This window comes from Gracilinanus agilis, chromosome 1 (genome assembly GCF_016433145.1).
Source record: "Gracilinanus agilis isolate LMUSP501 chromosome 1, AgileGrace, whole genome shotgun sequence".
NCBI classification, from domain to species: domain Eukaryota; kingdom Metazoa; phylum Chordata; class Mammalia; order Didelphimorphia; family Didelphidae; genus Gracilinanus; species Gracilinanus agilis.
The window spans coordinates 656,829,100-656,846,399 of NC_058130.1; the positions used below are offsets into that span (position 1 = coordinate 656,829,100).

The 17,300-nt window shown below is 33.9% G+C and overlaps 1 protein-coding gene across 1 annotated transcript in view; it reads right to left on the minus strand.

Moving 5' to 3' along the window:
• CSMD3 (CUB and Sushi multiple domains 3) overlaps positions 1 to 17,300 on the minus strand; it is a 1,590,968-nt gene that overhangs the window by 565,653 nt on the left and 1,008,015 nt on the right. The window contains exons 13-15 of the mRNA XM_044684131.1: positions 8,634 to 8,816; positions 6,360 to 6,686; positions 1,805 to 1,999 (exon numbers count right to left, since the gene is read on the minus strand). Coding sequence (XP_044540066.1) covers positions 1,805 to 1,999; positions 6,360 to 6,686; positions 8,634 to 8,816 — 705 coding nt within the window. The remainder of the gene's footprint in view (positions 1 to 1,804; positions 2,000 to 6,359; positions 6,687 to 8,633; positions 8,817 to 17,300) is intronic.

Here is a 17,300-nt window from a genome sequence, read left to right on the forward strand (position 1 = left end):
AGTTCACAGCTCCACCAGCTATGTATGTCTCCCAATTTCTCCACATCCCCTCCAACATTTATCTATCATTTTATATTTTTGTAACTTTAATCAATCTTTTGAGGGTGAGATGATTTTTCAGAATTGTTTTGGTTTGCATTTCTCTAATCAGTAATGAATTAGAGCATTTTTTCATATACCTATATGGCTTTGATTTCTTTATCCTAAAATTGTCTGTATCTTTTGTCCAAGTATCAATTGGGGAATGGTTCTTACTATTATAAATTTGTCAAAGTTCTCTGCATATCTTAGATATGAGACTTCTACCTGAGAGGCTATCAATTTTTTCCTTTTTTTACCTTTCTTTTGTATTCTTAGAATGTTTGTTTTATTTATACAAAACCTTTTCAATTTACTGTACTCAGAATTATCCATTTTATATCCCACAATTAAATTGATTCTCTTAAATTGATTCATATATTCCTGTCCTATACACAAATCCAATAGGTAACATGTTCCCTATTCTTCTAATTTATTTATGATATTTCCTTTTACATCTAGATCACGTTTCCATTTTTGATCTTAGTGAATGATATAAGATACTGGTCTATACCTAGTTTCTGCCAAACTCCTTCATAGCTGTCCCAATAATTTTTACCAAATAGTGTTTTTTTTTTTAGTCCCCAAACCTGAATCTATACTTTAGCCAAATATAAAGTTAGTATAAACTTTTACCACTGTTTGTTATTTCCCTATTCTGTTCCACTGATTTGCCTTCCTATTTCTTAGTCAGTACCAGATAATTTTAACAATTATTGTTTTAGAATACAATTTTAAATCTAGTACCAATACAACTCCTTCCTTTAAATGCTACTTTATTTTTAATTTCTTTTGATATTCTTGATCCAAATGAATTTTGTTATTACTTTTTCTATATCAATCCTAACTATTAGGTAGGATTGTCATTTTAATTACATTGTCTCTGCCCATTCATGAACAATAAATATTTCTCTAATTATTTGGAACTGATTTTATTTGTATAAAAAGTATTTTATAATTATGTTCATGTAGTTCCTGGCTTTATTTGAGCAGGTATTCTCTCATATATTTTACTCTGTGGTTATTTTAATTGGAGTATCTCTTTATATCTTTTCTTGCAGTGCTTTATTAATATTATATAGAAAAGTTAATTTATTCTAATAAATATTTATAATAAATACTTATAAATATTTATTCATGTGGGTTTATATTATGTCCTTCTACTTTGCTAAAATCATGAATAGTTTCAACTAATTTTTTAGTTGAATCTCTAGGATTTTCAACCTATATTGTCATGTCACCTACAGAGTTTTTTACCTCCTCATTCATTTTGATTCCTCTCATTTCCTTTTTTTCTCTTATTGCTATTTCTAGCATTTCCAATACAATGTTAAATAATATTGGTGATAATGAGCATCCTTGTTTTGCTCCTAATCTTATTGGGAAGGTGTCTACCTTCTCCCCATTACAAATAATACTGACTGGTGGTGTTAGATAGATGTTTCATACCATTTTTTTAAAAAAATCCATTTTTACCTATAATTTCCATTGTTATTAATAGGAATGAATGCTGTATTTTGTCAAAGGCTTTTTCTGCATCTATTTACATAATGCTACTTTCTGATAATGTCTTTGGTGGAATTTCCAAATTTTTGCTGATTTTCATGCATTTTTGTCTTCTCAATAATTGTGGGGTATCTGCACTTATCTGTGATTATGAAAAAGATAACAAAAACATATGTATATATTTGTATATACATGCAAGCACACACATATAGGAACTTACCTCCACATCTGGGAATTGGTCCACTCCACATTACTTTGCCATCCATAAGTATGCAAGTAATTGTTTCAGTTCCTTGTGTCTTAATAAATCCTTCTTCACAAATAACTGATATTGAACTTCCTAACTGAAAGTTGTCTCCAAACCGGCGAGCATTTATTGGTATTCCAGGATCAGGACATTCATTGTGTCCAAATGCTTTAGAATAATTAAGAAATTTAAAAAAATAGAAAGAAGTCATAACACACGTGAGAGATAAAGATAATGATCTAGGCTTTTCTGGAGAAAAAAAAAAAACATCATAGTTTCTGAAATTTTTAGCTCAACTGACACTGAAACCTTTGATTCCAAACCTAGTCTATTAATATGGCAGTCCCAGTGTGTTTATTGAAAGTATAAGGGTGTGGTTAATAGAGAAATCAAGTATGAATTATATAGCATCAAGTTTTCCCTGTCATTTTTATCACTTAGTACATCTAATAAAAATGATAAATATTTATTGAAAATTATTATAGTGAAAAGGATAGATTATTTTACATCACAGACTTATAAAAATGCTTGAGGCATGACTATATAGTATTGAATGTTGCTCACATGACAGTTTTACTGCCATATGAACAAATATATTTACAGTATATTGGGAAATATCCTATACAACAGTGTTATATTCTGGGAGACACTTTTATCTATGCTTAATCCTTCAAATATGCAGTGGTAGTTGCCTGAACTGAACAATTATATATTCTTATCCATAAAGCATGACATGGAAAATATGAATAAAGTTACATGATAATGTTAAAGGTGCAATAAACATGAAAATTTAAATGCAAGGACTTTTCCCAAAAATAAAAATTATATGAACTTAAATATATAAGTACATATATATGTATATATGTGTGTGTATTTATGTGTGTTTGTTTGTTTGTGTGTGTGTGTGTGTGTGTAAAGTATCCATCCAAATCGCCCTAGGCAAGGCAACAGATTTAAATTATAGTATTTTGCCATGGCACAATTCACAATTGATTTCACTTTAATGCAATGCAATTACACTTGAACAACTTATTACTTACAGTATTTATCACTAGTGCCACTTTGAAAAGACTACAAACGCATATTATTATTGTCTAAACTTGGCATTGGGAGAAAAAAGACATCTATTATTCTAAGGGACCAATATGAAGAGACTTGAGTCCTGTTGTCATAAGGAGATGTATTATTCAATAATCTAGCTGATTGATAACTAACAAAGCTAATTAATTTGAAGTGGGGTGGGGAAAACAATGAAAAGTTCCTTAATGTTCCACATTTTAGACTTCTGGTAGAACCACTGCATGAAGAAGCACTGATATGCATGTTTATTGAACCACTCATGAACTCTTTCCATTTCACATTATATTTTCTATTGCCTCATTATTTGCTTGAGATAGAAATATCAATTTGTATCTGAAACACAGATAGAATATGACCTCTCCCTAAAGCAATATCACATGTACAAAAGGACAATAAATTGAATTATGTAAAAAAGGAATACTCCTATTTACTAGATTGATGGTCTATTCAAGAAGGTATTTTGCCATCTAAATCAGCTAAAAAAACAGTAAAATTTAAAATAGACATTTTTCTTGAAAAAGGGGTAGAATTGCATAGTGGATAAATCTTAAGAGCCAGGAAGATCTGAATTCACTAGGGATGTCAGTTGCATCAATTGCCAAAGGATACTTCTAAAATATATTTTTTATAATTTTCAAAATAATTTCTCTCATCTCTGTAAGTTAACTTTAAATTCAAATAATAATAGATAGATACTATAATTTTACATTAAAATAAATATCATTTTCCAGTCAGTAGTATGCACAAATATATGGAATCAATTGACACAGCTTTGTCATGTGAATTTAAGTATTCATAAATTCTGGTTCTTATTTAATCTTTCCAATGATTCTGACCAATACTTCAAGAGTATAATAGGCAGGGCTGTTGCTGGTGTGCATTGGTAGAGACTGTTTGGGTCAGTGAGGTGGCACAGTGGACAGAATGCCTGGCTTCTAGTCAGGAAGACTCATCATCCCAAATTCAAATCCAGCCTTAGACCCTTTCCTACTATAAGACCATGAGCATGTCACTTTACCCTCTTTGCCTAGGTTTCCTCATTCTCAAAAATGTGTAGGTAAAGGACAAAGGCAAACCATCCTGGTATCTTTGCTAAGAAAACCCAAAAGAGTAAAAATAAAAGGAGAGAGATTTCCTTTTTGCTATCTAAACAGGATGAATTAAGTATGAATAGATTTCTGTCTTCTGGAATTTGTGCCTTTGCCCTGAGGTACTGAATTTGTAAGAGGGTACTTAACTCTTAAATATATCTCAATCATCCTGGATATGATTAACAGATACAATCAAATCTTAAGTACTCCTTTAGTCTATTTAGTTTCTCTTACATTATCTAGGCCACTCCCATATACTCTATGGCAGTGATAATGAGCCTGTGGCATGTGTGCCAAAAAGGGCCTGCAGAGCCCTCTCTGTGGGCATGCCTGCAGTTGTCCTCCAGAGTTTGTTACTAGAAAGCCAGAGGGCCTGGGGTGGACCCTTTCCCCAGCCCAGAGAGGGTGCCAGAGGACATTCCTTACTTCACTGGTCCCTCTGCTCAGCAGCCCAATGGGAGCACTTCTTCCCTCCCCTGTCAGGGTAAGATGCTGGGGGACAGGGTGGCGCAGATGGCAGTCAGTTGAGTCTGTGTTGAAAGGGATTCCTGAGGTGGGATTGGAGAGGAGCTAGTTTTGAAGGGAAAAGAGCTCAGTGTGGCACCTCCCTGGAGAAGAGTGGAGTGCTGGAGCCACTCTCCTCCCCCTCTCCACACAGGCCTCTCATCACCTACCCTCCCTGTCCAGTAACCCAGTGGGATTGCTTCCTCCCTCTCCTATCTAGGGTAAGAGGGGATTGGGAGGTGAAGTGGGGGTGGGTCAGGGGACTCAGTCTGAGGTGTGGGGTGGGGATGGGGACAGGCACTCCATTTCTAAAAGGTTCCCCATCTCTACTCTTTAGGGCCCTCCATTCCCACATCCTTTGTCCTAAGTCTTTATGTAAGCAGTGGGTTGTCCTTCCTTGCATATGACTCCCCCTTGCTGTATGTACAGGAACTAAGTTTTAGGTAAGTGAGCATTCCCAGTAATTAGATTACTGTGGGTCATTACAGAGTGGTTGTGGGTCATCCCAGGGTGACTGGCTCATTGTGGTGGCTGTGATCATTGTCTTCCTTATCCCGATTAAAGACTTGTTCTTAAAACTACTCTGGTAGTTATAACATATTTTTTAGGATGGCGTTGTTTTAATTTTAATGTCAAATGAGAGAACAATTATAATGACAAGTCTGTGTTCAGAGTTCTAGCTTTACTAAGAGAACCTTTTGCAGACCTCTACATAAAAATATTTTTATATGATTTGAATTTATCAGGGAAGTGAGAAAGGGAGAAAAGAAAGGGGGCCACTACCTTAGACTAAGGGAGGGAGGCAGCACACTTCACCTACAGGTTGGGGGCTGCGGACAGAAGCAAGAACAGGAGGGGGAACACATAGAGAATGGGGTCAGCCACTGAGAGGAAACAGGGGTTGGGAGAAAATGTGTGGGAACAGGACATAAACACAGATAGGAAAGGGCAAGCCACTGGCTAGGACCTGGGACAGACAGGTGGAGATAGGAGGAAGATGGCAAAATGGCCTGTCTTGTGAGTGAATGGGCAGAGCCTGAGATCTCAAGCTAAGTCTCAGATCTGAGGCTGTCTTATGCTTTCTTCCTTTTTTTTTTAAACCCTTAACTTCTGTCTTAGAATCTATACTAAGTATCTGGTCCAAAGTAGAAGAGTCATAAAGGCTGGGCAAATGGAATTAAATGACTTGCCCAAGGTCTTACAATTAGGAAGTTTCTGAGACCATATTTAAACCCAGGGAATATACATGTCTTTCAGAATTCTTTATGTAAAGTCTAATTTGTGATGAGAAGAGATCAAGAATTGTCAATAGTTGAAGGGGGGCTAAATTAGTTTAAGGCAAATATTACTTTGTTCCAAGGAATTTAAATTTGAAGGTGTTTACAAACAGATGAAAATTGATAAGATTATCAACTAGTTAGAAAGACTATTAGCCCTTTCATTTAAACCTCCAGGTAAGCTGGTCCCCTATTTCTACTTTTCTCTCCCCCTGCCTCCTCCTTTATCTAGTCTTTAAAGTGTTCTATGATATGTTTACCCTCAACATAGAGACATCTGAGACCTCTTCCCCTATAAAGGCTCCTGCTCACCTCCAAATTAATTTGTCTTTGCCACAGGTGCTTTGTGGTGCTTACCTTGAACAAAAGAATAACTGATAGAAATAGCACTAGACTAAATAAAAGAAAACAGATTTTTAATCTGATCTATGCCTTCCTGGTCATTTTAGGCAACTTAATGTTACCTCTCTGGGCCTTAGTTTCCTCAGTGTTAAATGATTAGTGGGCTTGATTATTTTTAGGATCTTTTCTCGCTTTGATGTTCTTTGATTCCATTTAAAAACAAAAAAGACTTACTATTATATGTTATGTTAAAGCCTCTTCCTGACATTGAGTGGTCTGCTTGAAATTCCAGTCTCAAAATATGACTGTTGCTAGTGAGATGAGAAGGAACCTCTGCACCAGTGAATGTTCCAAGGATTGGAGAGTCTGGAGAATCACCATCCTTAACAGCAAGGAAGTCAAACTGAGATTCCAAGTCAAAGTCATTAAATGAAAGATGTATCCGGCTCCCAGGGTCTGAGATGATTGTCCAGATACAATTTAAATTATTTCCATATCCTTCAGGATAATCAGGAGAAAGCACTGTTCCCATTGGTGCAGTAAAGTTAGAAAGGCAAGGAACTGTCCAAAAACAAAAACGATATTTTAGAGCAATATGCATTTTTAAAAGTTTCTTCTGACATTTTTTCATCTATCCTCAAGATTACTGTAAGTGATTTTTTTCTCAGTCGAGGAATTGAATTTCAGTGAACATCCAATACTCAAAGCTATCATTATTTCAAAAGGTTGTACCCAAAATATATATTAAAAACATCTAACTTTTCTGATCATGTTGATCCAAAAGCTATACAATAGAAAGTAACTGGAGTATCCATATCTCCATCTATCTATCTTTATCTATCTCTATCTCTATTTACTTGGAAAGGTTTAGAAAATTACTTAGCCTTGTTGAAAAGCAAAACAAAGAAATGGACTTATGAAGCTTGATTTTCTCAAAACTGTAGTTAGATGTATTGAAAAAAGAAATGTACCCAGATAAAACAGCATTGTTATAGTGAATACTGGTGGCAACACCTATAATAGCAGATGAGTGGATATATTGGGGGTCAAGCTTAGTTTTTAGTTTCTTAGAAAGTCTCACCCCAAATTATGAACCTGTTCTGTAAGAGAACTGTCTATAAGTTGTTTGCAGAGTCTTGGCATGGGAGGAGTCAAACCTCATTGTGCCCCTCACCCCCATTACACCTAATTTTCTATGAGGCAACCTTGTCTTAATCAAAACTTAAACTGAAGGCTAAATTTATCTAAATAAGGGGGTGAACAGACTTCTTTAGGCTTAAGAAAAAAATGGTAAGAGTGTGGAAGAAAATGTTGCTAGTGTATAATTTGAGTAAAAAGCTACTATCAATAGATTTCTCAAATTTCCTATTATTTTATCACTCTTCAATAGCTCCTGTAACTATGGTAACTTGATTAGGATAAGAAAATAGAAACCACTAAGATTTTCTGACACTTTAGAAATTGTAAAGGTCTTAGGGACCCCTCTCTTTGGTTGATTAGATTGATTTCAACTGAACCTAAAAGGGTTATCCCTCTGGGCATATAGAAAAGGATCTCAGCAATTAAAAAAAAATCCTTTTTTTAATCCAACAATATCTTTAGCCTAGAAAATGTTACAACACAGTTTTCTCATACAAATAAAGTATCCTGGAAATGCAGATCAGAAAGTAGTCTATTATTTTAGGAAGTGGATATAGGTTAAAAAAAGGCTTGTGACATGTAAATATCCACACTATTAGACTGGCTTTATCTTTTCTAGCTCATGTGTTATCATTTCCTGAATTCACCTGCTCACAGAATGCATGCATAATAATCCTTGTCTACAAGCTTAATATCACAGCCATAGTCTCTCATTTTTACTTGGTTGGTAATTAAGATAGAGTTTTATTGAACATGGGACTAGATCAATAGATAATGGGGATTAAATTTTTAGTGTAGTTACACCATTATGTTTTAATGTATGCATTTAGAGAAATATACTTTTCACTCAAAAACATTGTATATTAGGCCTTGACACAGTTCATTATGCACAACATAAATAAGTGGCAGCTAAATGAAGTATATACCATTTTGTAAGTAAGCATTTAAGAGCAAAAAGTAAGTTAATGCATTATACATAGGAAAAGCTCTTTAAATAATTTAAATACTCTTGATTGCAAGTCAGCATCTACTAAACTGATGAAATAAATCACCTTCTCTAAATTAGCATATAAATGTATATATTACATGAAAAACCTAGACATTTACAAAATATACTTTTAAAATGATGGGTGACATTTATTTTAATAATTTAATCATGTTATACTATCATTTTAATAATTAGCAATGGGAAGATAAAAATTCATTTTAAATATCAGTGAAATGTATTTTGCAATAGAAAGATAGAATCATAAGAATTCTAGTTTATTGCTCCCCTCCACAAATTCTAACAAACTTTTTGCAAATAGATTTTAACACAGACAATTCTAGGCAAGCATATTGTACGCAAATGAAATATACTGGACTCACAGATACAAATTGGTATGTTTGCAGACCACTGGTTATTTTCTTGACAAATAATTGATTTTTCTCCAATAAGCTCAAATCCAAACTGACATTCAAATCTTAAAATATCTCTATTTGAAAATCCATCCCCTTCTCGAATTCCATACAATGGTGTTCCAGGATCTCCACAGCTCTCTTTTTCAATTTCTATGGGAATAAAAGTGAAGCATTACTTTACTAAAGAAGTATATTATACACATATTCTCAGTCTGATAATATAGGTTTCATGATTTGCTCCAGAGATGCAGGCAAAATAGGAAATGAACCCATATTTTGGATGATCTTTAATTCTTTCCATCTCCATTTTAAACAATGAGTCAGAAAACAGGATTCACAGAATCTCAGAGAAAATCTTCCTTTAATAGATATGAAAACTAAGGGATACATATAATAAAGGTAGAACCAGAAGTTAGAATTCCTTTTACTCCTTCTCCTTTTTCAAAAGAGCAAGATACCAAATAAAATTTTTTTTAATTTAATATCAGGAAAGCCTGTGTTGAAATGCTGCCTGCAAAGCTAATAAACTCTCTGGCTATGAGTTAGTTATTTAACTTTTTAACTTTTATGGTCCTCAGTTTTATCTGTAAAATGGGGATAATAATATTTCCAGTACTTACAGCTCACAGGATTATCTCAAGGATCAAAGTAGATAAGGTATGTGAAGAAGTTCATAAAATGGAAAATTTAACTTTAATAGCTAATAATATTGCTATTACTTTCATTATATGTTTTCTATATTTCTATATTTTGTGAATAGTATTTTAAACACTTAATTGGGGATTGGGACTAAAACATAATGGATTTTTTAAAGTATGGAAATATCATTGGGGAAAAAAAAGGATTTCCCACCTTAAAAGCCTATTGAACTTTGTTTCATTAGTCTTCTAGTGTATCCAAGATGTTTTAGGAAATAATAACTCACAAAAAATTAATTCATTTCTAAGGATTTAAATTTTGAAGTCGTAAATCTTCATGCTGTCTCAAAATCTAAATCATTGTTTCTTCAGGAACTATTTTATTACTAAAAATAATTTTAAAATAATGATGTGCCTTTCAATCAAAATATATTTTCACTCAAAAATAACAGTTCAATGTTCTTTCTATTATTAAAGTAATGTCTTACATAGGTTTTCATTTCATACTATTTTAGACAACCATTCACAATGGAAATGTAGCTAAAAGTATATGTATGGGGTCCCATTTTTCACATTCCTGTGCTTACAATTGAGAGGAGAGATGTTTCCATCCTCTTGACAGATTTAGATTGGCTCACCAATATCTGAAAGTAATTACCTGGTGAATCCTGCTGGTTTATCGTGTTTCTCACACAGCTTAGAAGTGGTAAAGACAAGATGGATGGATAAGTAAGTACATTTGAAAAGATTGTTGACAATGAGTCAGATTATCACTGTTACCCTTTGCTGGACAGGGAACACAAAGAATCCCAGGGGCTCTTTAACTCAAAATATGACTGTTTCATGAATTGTCTGGTTTTTTTTTTTAGGGTTTTCAAAAACTTGAAAAATCATACAGCAGGTTTGTGGGCAAATTTCAGAGGTGGCAACTGTCTGGGTGTTAATAGGGCAGAACCTGGAGCCTTGCTTCTGACACCTGTGATTCTTTTAGTTCAATCTTTCATTTGCAAGGTTCTAGAACTTGGTTTATTCTCACCAGTGGAATATATTCTTGACTGCATTCCAAATTGGGAATTGTTTAATTAGCATTATGGATTCCATTTTGTATGAATTAAATATAAAGGGTATCCCTTATTCCAGCAGACTCACCTCATTAGGCAGGATGCCATTGAGTCATGGGATTGAATTGCTGTGTGGCAATTCAGGTCCTGAGTAGTGGAAATCCCCATGGGGTGATGTGTCTGAAATTTAGGACTGGGGACTAGGACTGAAGTATAGTCTGTCTAATTAGAAGCTTTGAGAAGTAAGCCAGCAAGAAGCACAAGGATCTCCCTTTTTCTTCTGGGAGTGGAACTCTTTCTCCTTGGCCAGCACTCTTGGCCTTATTTAGCAGGAGTGATTTTGGTCTGCTGCCATTTTCACTGAGGTCCCAGTGGCTTGGGCTTTTCTTTGGCTGGGAATCACCTTCTTTCCTCTCTGGAATGGTTAGTTAGGGAGATACGGTGATCTTTCCCTATCTCTCTCCAACTTTCATTAATAAATACGTATAAATTAATATACAGTCTCGAAAGAAATTTTAAGCATAACTATTTTGACATTGTTCTTGAATCAAGAAAACAATATCAATATTTATTAGTATAGGCCCAGCTTGCTTTCGGCATGAATCGAATCAGGAACTAGGAGCGATGACAAAGTATGAAAATAAAAGGAATGACTCCAATAATGTTAAGATTAGGAAGATGTGGCCCAGAAGAATATCAGCAACTTCAGATTGTCACCAAACTTTCAAAATCCAGCCTATCTAGTAGTATCTTTCCTTCTTGGCAGAAGCGGGAGCAAGAAGCCAAAAATCTGAGCATCAGAATTGTACATATTTGGGTTGCTGGGTTTTAGCTAAACCAAGGGACTGAGGATGGTTGCTTTTTCTGGGAAGGAACCATGGATACCTGGTCTACCTTAAATCCATAAATACATTTGGTTTTAGTCTTTTTTTTTTACTGTGGTTAAAATTTAAATCTGAATAAAGTTATGCTATACTTCTGTGAATGAACACCATTGAAAGTCATCAGTAACAAGAAGGGCAGTGTTTTCTAGTAGGATAGGGGGCATATTAAATATGAGTAGCTAAAACCTACAATAAGGGACAAAAACATCACCATTTGCAAAAAGGGCTGAAAAAGTATATATACATACAAAGAAAGAAAAAGTCAGCAGCTTCATATTTTTCAAACATTTTTGCTTACTCCAGTTTTCTGTGGATGTATCTGTGTGCGTGTGTGTGTGTGTGTGTGTGTGTGTGTGTGTGTTGCTGCACATGCTAGGAGAAGGTGTGAGAATAAGGTTGTTTTTTACTATTTTCTTTTCTCCTTAATAAAAATAAACTAGAAGCAATATAATCATTTTACTGTGACAAGAATGACAATAGCCACAGGAAAAACACTTTTCAAAGTGTAAGGAGCCTGATAGTAATGCATACCTAATCAGAAATGTTTACTACTGTTTATTTAAAAAAAAAAAAAACCAGCATCAGAGCAAAAGGCAAAAAAACAAACAAACCCAAATATTCAATCTCAATAAAGAATTGAAAAAATATTAATACCATGTTCAAAGAACTCACAGCAAGAGCCCATTCAGCTGAAATATTTTGCACTTTGGCACTTTTCCTAGCTATACTTATTTAGGAGAGCAATTCTTATTGAATTCTATCCTTCTGATACATTTTTGAACAAATCTAGGTCGGGTGTTGGTCTTGAATTCTTTTCATATTCTCATGCTCCCTTAGTGTAGGCTGGGCACATGTAATAGATTTCTACCTTTTGTAAGCTGAGAACTCCAGTTATAGCAAAGTAACTCTCAGGAAGAAGCTGCCCTTTAATGTTTAAATTCTTCATAATGGATCAGGCTTCCTGATTATTGGCACTCCACCTCATTCTACCTCTTCCTTTCTCCCTTGAGTACTTGGCAATAGCATGGAACAAACATGAGAGTACCCTGCATTGGCAGGGAAAGGATATAACACTTAAGAACAGAGCTGTTGCTTTAAATCTCTGGGAAAGAGATGATGAAAAGCAAATGAGGGGCAAATTCCATTGGCCTGTTTTTTGTTTGCTTTTTGGCATAGTTACTGCCTCAGTGAAGAGGCTCAGAGAATAAGAGCATAACAGCACTTGAATGCTTATAGCATATGAAGCACTCACTGTATAAACCATATGACATGATATAAAACTATAAACTAAGGCTATACAATATATACATGTAATTTGTGTGTGTGTAATATACTCAGATATATATTTACATTTTAATTTACTTTATATATATTTACATATTTACATATATATTTACACATATATCTTTATATTTGCACACACATATATCTATATATTTATATAAATGTAAATTCCAGCAGAATTTACTGAGCTCCTACAGGTACCTCAAATTCTTCTACATGCAAAATATACATGGCAGGGACTTTAAAATATTTACTGAATGATATGGGAGGTGTATTTGACCTGACTCTTCCATGAGTTTAGTCTTTGAAGACCTCACTAAATGAATCAATTAGATAGGAGAAAATAGCAAAAAACAAAACATATTGGGTTGGGGGTGGGAAAGACAATAAGTTGTGGGATGGAGTGAATAAAAACCACTTGACAAAATACGTGGCATTCACATAGAGTAATCATTAAATGTAGAGGGTTAGAAAATGTTACTATTGGCTAGAATTTTCTATCAAATTTCATGGAAAAGACTGGATTTAAACTACAGAATTTTAGACCCAGAAAGATTTTTAATTGAGTTCAACTCTTTCATCCATAGACAATGACACCAAAGCCTGGAGAGTTTAAATAGCTTGCCCCAAATGATATAACTTTTTAAAAACATTTTATTTAGAATATTTTTCCATGGTTACATGATTCCCCCACTCTTTCCTCCCCCCTCCCAAAGCTGACAAGCAGTTCCGCTGGGTTATACATGTATCATTGTTCAAAACATATTTCTATGTTATTCATATTCACAGTAGAGTGATCTTTTAACATCAAAACCCTAATCACATCTCTATTACACTACATGATGGAGCATATATATTTTTCTAATGCATTTCTGGCTCCACAGTTCTTTCTAATGATATAACTGTGCCATCTAACGTACATGTATTTCATATGTAAATACACATGTATGTATTTAGAATATATGTGGTGTCTAATGACAGAAACATATTGTTTCAGACATTATCTCCCCCCAAACAGAATGAAGTCTCCTTGAGGACAGTGATATTTTATTTTTGTCTGTATCCAAGTATCTAGGATGGTGCCTGGACCAAGGTAGATTTTTTTCTTGTTTTTATTTTTTCTTGGTTTTTTTTTTCAAATTATTATTTGGTAGAATTTTCAATAATTATTTTCTGACATTTTGCCATCCATGTTCTCTCTCTCCCTCCAAACCCTCCCCTTTCCCCAAGAAGGTAGGTAATGTGATACAAATTGTGCATGTGCTATCATACGATGTATATTTCCATGTTCATCACGTGAAAGAAGACATCATTTGCTCTAGAGAAAAATTCATGGAGGAAATAAAGTGAAGAATGGCACATTTCAATCTGTATTCATATTTTATCAATTCTTTCACTAGCAGCAGAGAGTCTTTTTGATCATGAATCCCCTAGAGTTGTCCTGGATGCTTGTCTTGCTGATGATAATGAACTCCTTTGCAGTAGATCATTTATTGCTGTTACTGTACACAGCATTCTGGTTTTGCTCACTTTGTTTTGTATCAGTTCATATAAGTCTCTCAACGTTGTGTGTGTGTGTGTGTGTGTGTGTGTGTGTGTGTGTGTGTGTGTGAGAGAGAGAGAGAGAGAGAGAGAGAGAGAGAGAGAGAGAGAGAGAAAGAGAGAGAGAGAGAAATCATCTTGTTCATCATTTCTTATAGCATAATAGCATTCCATTAAAATCATATATCACAACTTGTCAGCCATTCTTCAACTGATGGACATCCCCTCCTTTTCCAGTTCTTTGCTACCATAAAAAAAGAGCTATGATAAATATTTGGTCCTTTTCCCTTGTCTTTGATCTTTTTAGGGTAAAGATCTAGTAGTGACATTGCTGGGTCAAATGATCCCCACAGTTTGATGGCCCATTATATCAATTCACAGCTCCACCAACAGTGTATTGTGTTCTGATTTTTCTACATCTCATTAAATATTTATCATTTTCTTTTTTTGCCATATTAGCCAGTCTGATATAAGTATATCAGGCTGAGGTATAAGGTAGTACCTCAGAGTTTTTTGTTGTTGTTGTTTTTTTTTTTTAATTTGCTTTTCTCTAATAGCAATTTGGAGAATTTTTGCAAATGACTAAACACAATTTAATTTCTTCATCTGAGAATTGTCTGATGATATCTTTTGACTACTTGTCAACTGGGATTGCTTTGTATTCTTATAAATTTAATTCAATTCTCTATGTATTTGAGAAATGATACTTTGTCAGAGGCATGTTATAAAAATTTTCCCCAGTTCATTGTTTACCTTATAATTTTGGTTTGTATTTGGTTTGTTTGTGTAAAAACTTTTTTTTTAATTTAATGTAGTCAAAGTTATGTATCTCTATATATTATATATATGTTTTCTATGTTTTGTACGGACATATATTCTTTCCTCATCCATAGTTCTGATAGGTAAACTACTGTATACCCATCTGATTTGTTTATGGTTTTACTCTTTATTTCTAAGTCATGTATACATTTTGCTTTTGTTTTGGCATATGGTACATGGTGCTGGTCTGTGCCTAATTTTTGCCATGTTATTTTTCAGTTTTCCCAACAGAGTTTTTTGTCAAATAGTGAGTTCTTCTTCCAAAAACTTGAGTCAACAGATTTGTCAAACATTAGGTTATGATGGTCATTTACCATTACATGTTGAGTGCCTAATCTGTTGCATTTACCTCCTATTCAATTTCTTGAGATCTGGCACAGCAAAGCCACTTACCTTCACATTAAAAAAACTAATTCCCTTGATAATCTTGGCCTTTTATTCTTCCTGATTAATTTTTTTATTATTTCTTCTAGCTCTATAAATAATTTTTGGGTAGTTTGATTGGCATAGCACAGAATAAATAAATTATTTTAGGAAGAGTCATAATTATTTATAATTCTATAAATAATAATACAAATAAATTATATATAAAATATATAAAATATAAAATAATAATTTATTATATTGCTTAACCTATCCATGATCAATTGTTTTCCAAAAGTTTAGATCTGAATTTTTTTGTGGGAAAAGTATTTTGCAGTTGTTATATAAATCCTGGGTTTGTCTTGGCACATGGACTCCCAAGAATTGTCTACAGTTATTTTAAATGTGATTTCTCTTTCTTTCTCTTTCTATCTCTTCCTGTTGGACTTTATTGGGAGATCAAAGATGGCTTTAAACAAATGTTTATTAATTAAGTAATAAAAATATTTGACTCTTAACTGTAATGTATAAAGTATATATAAATATTCATATGTATTATGATGCAATTTTATATACAATATTAGCATGTACAATTACTTTATATTATAATTACTTTATTGCAACATAAAGGTCTATCAAATTCAATTGCATTATAAATTTTCACTTTGCCGACATTCTTATGAAAAAGTTTTAAAAGCAATAAATATTTATTAAGTGGTTGCTTCATGTGAGACACTGTAAAAGATCCTGGGAATGCAAAGATGAAAGTTCACAGCCCTGTTCTCAAGAAGCCTGCATTCTAATGGAGAAAATGAGAAATACATGTTGGAAAAAAAAAAAAAACAAACACTACCAAATAGGGAGTGCCGTGGGAAAAAGAGAACATTGTTGTCATTGGAGTAATACACATATACAGGAAGGAATGTATAAATGCAATGTGGAGGCTGAGAGGTAGCTACATACAATAAAATAAAATAAATGAATGTACACATAAAGCTGCCATTGGTTTATGTTGATAATTGGAAAGTTGAAGATAAAACCTTCATGGTTGATAGTTAAATACCTGTAGAAATGGATGAGTATCTCTTTTCTTATTGACAATTCTTCTAATTTGTTTTTTACTGACACTATCTCATTCTCCAAAAACAGCTGTTCCAAATATTTTCTTCTCTGCACAAAAAGAGCAACCCCTAATAACACATTTACAGCAGATAATTTGAATCCCTGTTCACAGAGAAGATAGAAGGCATCCCAGAAGAGTTCATTTAACTCCTTCATTTCTTTTCCACATTACCCAAGTTGTTTTCTTTTTTCTCCCTCTAACTAGCATTAGAGGAAAATGTACCTTTACTCTTTGCCCAGATGAGACTTTCCTGGTACCTCATTACTTACTCTCTCCTTAGTCTCTTCTATTGAAATTCTATGAAATTTATTGCTACCACTTACTTCTCTTCATCAAAGGTCATCTGAGGGCTTTATCTCAGTACTCATCTCCTAGAAATAGGCTACACTACTAACTCATCTTGATAGGGCTATCTTTACTATGTCCTGGACCCAGGGTCTCTTTACTCTCTCACCTTTCTCAGTTCCCTTAATATGTTGTCTTCCCATTAGAATATAAGCTCCTTGAAGGGAGGGACTACTTGTTTTCTCAGAACTTAGCATTGTGCCTGGGACATAGTAAGTACTTAACAAATTCTTGTTAATACGGGAAAGTGAGAGGGAAAGTAATAAGTATTTACAGTGTCTACTATGTGCCAGACATTATGTTAAGCCCTTTATAAATATTTCACTTGATAACTTGACTAACTGAAACAAGCCATTTCTCTCACTGTGATCCTTCTAGGTCCTAGAAATTCCAACACTTTTTAGGACTTGCTTTCCGATCAGGTTGGGGTAGACTTCTTACAATGTACCCTTGCCATATATGGTTTCATCTACATGAAATTTATGGTTAAATGAACAGGGAAAGAGAACAGAATTGAAGGTGACAAAATGATTGCTGCCACTCCTTGTCACTGGTAAGGTACTTCCCTCCCTACC